Here is a 3,977-nt window from a genome sequence, read left to right as displayed (position 1 = left end):
TCTCATTATTGAGCCGTGGAAATTTTTCTCCCTACCAGCAGAGATTTGCCATGGCAGCTTACACAAGAAGCAGTAGCCTTTTGAGCAAGCCAGCGGAAGATCTTAACACAATCACATCATATTTTGTCTTTTACCATAAATATTGGTTTCCTTTCTCCTGAGGGTGGGCTATTTTGTACTTGCCAGAGGAATGAAGAGCCATTTGTATGTGGTTTTAAAAGAAATGTTAAGATTCCCAAATTGTTGAGATTGACATCTAACTGAACAGAAAAGAAACTGGGAAATTGATGGGCATTGAGGTGGCCACCTGTTGGGATGAGCACTGGGTGTTGTATGGAAACCAATTTGACAACAAATTTCATATTAAAAAAAAAAGAAACTGGGAAATTGAGCATTTGGTTAGGCAGTTTGAGGAGCTTTGATTCACAATCCATTTGAGGGTGGACTCCTAGCTCCTAGTTCCTGTGCAGATGGGGGTGGAGCAGATGGGAGTTGGGATCCTTTGCTCTGGTGTTTGGGATCCAGATTTCCCTGGAAGTCACTCATTTGTCAGGAGTGAACAGCAAGAGTGGGTTGTTCTGTTCTACGGAGCTACATTGTTTCCTTTGAAGTATTTCGGGGGTTTGACCCTTTTAACCCTAACAAGAGATCATTAAATGTAGGTTTCAAATGCCATTTTTAGAAAACAATATCTCGTGTTACTGTTTAAGGCTTTTACTGTAAGTCAAGGAGTGTCATGATTTTATTCTTGCATTTTGTTGATTATATGTTAAATGAAACAAATTACTTTTTAATATGTTCCCAATGCAATTCCTGTTGGCAGCAGGTGGAAAAAAGTGAATGCAGGTCTTGATACCCTAGGATTGTATCAGACATTGTAACATTACCCTACCAACCACACTGCTAAGCAATGATATCCTTCTTATGTCATAATTAAAAGCATGACATTAAACAAAGAAAAAGTTCAATTAAATGGGGGTGAGAGGGTATGATCGGGGAATAAGGAACGCGGTAGATAAAGTAACTAAACAGAAGACTCAATGAATAGATAGGGTCTATGACCCTATTAATGATAGGGACCCCATCTCTCTTCCTTGTTCCCTGTCTAATCCGTTCCCTTTCTTATGACACCAGTTCTGTCTCCAGATAACCCCCAAACTCCCTCTTCCTCCACTTGTCCTCTGGGAGGGGTGGGTGTCTTCTACCGGATACCGTGATCCAAAGTCACCCCTTCATTTTTATTCTACATTAAGTTTCTTCTTCCTTTTATGCTCTCCTTTCAAGTAATAGTAAAAAAAAAAAGGAATTTTTCTAATATTGTCAAATTAGGGTGAGATTGTAATGTGTTACCTTTCCCAGGGTGTGCTTACCTTTTAATAAAGTATGACCGCAGAGGGCAAATTTTACCCAAAGCAGGAGACTCGGGTGTGGTGGGATTACCACGCCAGCCGATGGGAGAGGGAATGGAAGTGGAGACAGAAAGGAGCTCCTGAGGATCTTCAGGTCAAACCTTACTAGTGAATTCTAGACCCCTCCACTCCACAGGCAGTCCTAGCTATGCTGGGTCACAAATGCACTTCTGAATTGAATTCGATGATACCTTTCCACATAGGTCGTGTTCAGGCTCCAGTGGTGTTCACCGAGAGGAAAGCTCAGAAAGTTAGTCATCAGTTTTCCCATAAAAATGTCCATTCTTCATGATGGGCAGCTTAAGACTGTCCAGGGTCATGCTCATTGTGCTTTTATCAAACATTTCTTCCAAGACTATTAAGCCCTTCTCTGAGAGTACTTTCAGCAAAGTCAAGCATAGAGTTCAACTTTATTATGTGCCCTCCCCACACACACACAAAAAAGATCTATGAAATAAATATCATCATCCATCAGATAACTAATAGGGTGTTGGAAAAACTGGGCAAGGGAGGCTGTACATTTATTGAATAAAGATTTTTTAAATCTTTTTATGTTATCTAAATGTCATAGTGTGTCAATTGAACCTTCTGATTCTGAAGGTCAAATTACTAAATACAAATATGCCAGTTCAAGAAATCTGAGCTGCCATATATTTTAGGTTGGCATACATTTCTTAATCTAGAACTCTGCTTTGTCTTTTCATCTTTCATTGGTAGTCACTAAATTAGACACGTTTTAAAATAATCCCTCTCTAAAGCCATCCACCCAAGAAAAGGTTAAAAAGCAAATAAAATGCAAATAAAAAGGGTTTGTTTTTATAGGAATTTGCATTTATGCTGCTGGTGTGTATAACAAAGTATATAGTACTATATACAGCAATGCATTGCTGAAATGTTAAAAACATTTTTTCAGCTCTAAGGATTACAGAATTATAAAGGCATTATTGAATGCATCCATCACAGTATTAGGCACATAACTGGAGCTCGTGGGATAGAACTGGTTAGCTAATTGCCTATGAGCCATTAAAGATCTGTTAAATTAGCAAAACTCAATTTATGGTCACAAGGAAAGCCTACTAGCTAATTTAAAAGGTTCACTAGAGATGTATGTCCTCTCAAGGTCACCGAGAGGTAGATATATATTAAAGGTAATAGCATACAGAATATATTTACAGAGGATATACCTTTTCTTGTGGCCATTAGTGTGCACATAATGATTGAGTAAAATAATGAAAAGACGAAATGGGACTTGAGGTCGTTCAGCAGCCTGATGCTTGTCATGCTGTAGACACAAACATTAGGAGTCCCTTCCCCAGGGTTGTGTTTTAAGATGAGCAATGCTGAGTTTGAACCAATTTTTTGACTTAGAACCTGAGGGTTTCATCTGTCCATAGCAACAAATAAACAAAGTGTCATGCTTCTTTAAGTGAAAAGTATATTTTAACATTTATCCCATTATCTTTGTGCTCTACCACGGACGTTCAGGCTCACTGCCCCAAAACAATATACTTTGGGTGATGCCAACATCAGTGGAGTTGGCTTAGATATAAGCTGTGCCCAAGCCAAGATTATAGGCAGTTAACAGGCACCTCCATCATTCTCTACTTATTACAGAGTTAATTTTTCTGAAGGAAATCTCAGTTCTTCTTTCTTTATTAAAGCCATACAAAAGAAGCAAAAAGAGGAATTTTGTGACCTTGGGAAAAGATAGGTACATAAATGGTCTTCACAAGTGAATATAAGGTTCAGTAAACTTGTGATAATTTATTGATAGAAAGACTTATTCTTTTATTTGTCTGTGAATTAAAGATATATTGGTGAAACTTTCAAAGACCAAACTCTTCTTGAAATTTCCTTCTACTGATGTTCATACCACTAATTTCACTACCATAAAAGCTTGGGCATTTCCGCCAGGATAATGGTATGCAATATTAAGGGAAAAAAAAAGACAATCGAGGAAGTTCATGTTTTTCCTCAGTAGTGGAGGATACAGTCAAAATAAGCATATTTAAGGTTCTTTTTTGCAAGGTTCAATACATCGAGAAATGCACCTTGAATTCTCTGATGGATAAAGGTAGAGGTAGACTGTCATCACCTCTCCACAATATGTTAGTTTCTGGGAGCAAGGAGATGCTGTTAACCCCATATGACAATAATTCTGATTACAGCCTGGTCCAAAAATGCTGTTCTGTGGTTTGGCCTTCCAATCCGAGTTTCGCTTTTGGAATCTCTTCAGGGCTTTCATAGCCACGGTTGATGTAGAATCCATATTCACCATCACCTGAATAATCCGTTCTGTTTGTGGGAGGCCAGGTGGAATCTTCCGCCAGCGTTTTTTGCCAGTGCCTATATTGACTTTTAGAATAGAATCCAAATTCTTTTTTGATCCATAGCCAGAGCTTTCGATTTTGAAGGATGAAATCCTGAGAAATCAGGTGGAGAAAACAATCAAACCATCTTTCCACATTCCCCTGCAGCCAGGGTGCTCACCGCCCGCCCGAGGCCTGTCTCTCAGATGTACTTATTTAAAGCTGCTTCTGCAGCAACTTTACTCCCTGCTGTCCCCAC

At 38.9% G+C, this 3,977-nt stretch overlaps 1 protein-coding gene across 3 annotated transcripts in view; it reads right to left on the bottom strand.

The window, feature by feature from the left end:
• Nucleotides 1-3,148: 3,148 nt before the first annotated feature.
• Nucleotides 3,149-3,977, bottom strand: part of ATP13A5 (ATPase 13A5) — an 89,863-nt gene continuing 89,034 nt past the window's right edge. For all 3 annotated transcript variants that reach the window (XM_045051527.1, XM_045051530.1, XM_045051531.1), the window contains one exon: nucleotides 3,149-3,832. In XM_045051527.1, coding sequence (XP_044907462.1) covers nucleotides 3,572-3,832 — 261 coding nt within the window. In that variant the 3' untranslated portion in view covers nucleotides 3,149-3,571. The remainder of the gene's footprint in view (nucleotides 3,833-3,977) is intronic.

This window comes from Felis catus, assembly GCF_018350175.1.
Source record: "Felis catus isolate Fca126 chromosome C2 unlocalized genomic scaffold, F.catus_Fca126_mat1.0 chrC2_random_Un_scaffold_69, whole genome shotgun sequence".
Classification (NCBI taxonomy): domain Eukaryota; kingdom Metazoa; phylum Chordata; class Mammalia; order Carnivora; family Felidae; genus Felis; species Felis catus.
The sequence above is the reverse complement of the archived record's forward strand: the minus strand, read 5'-3'. Positions and strand labels throughout refer to the sequence as shown.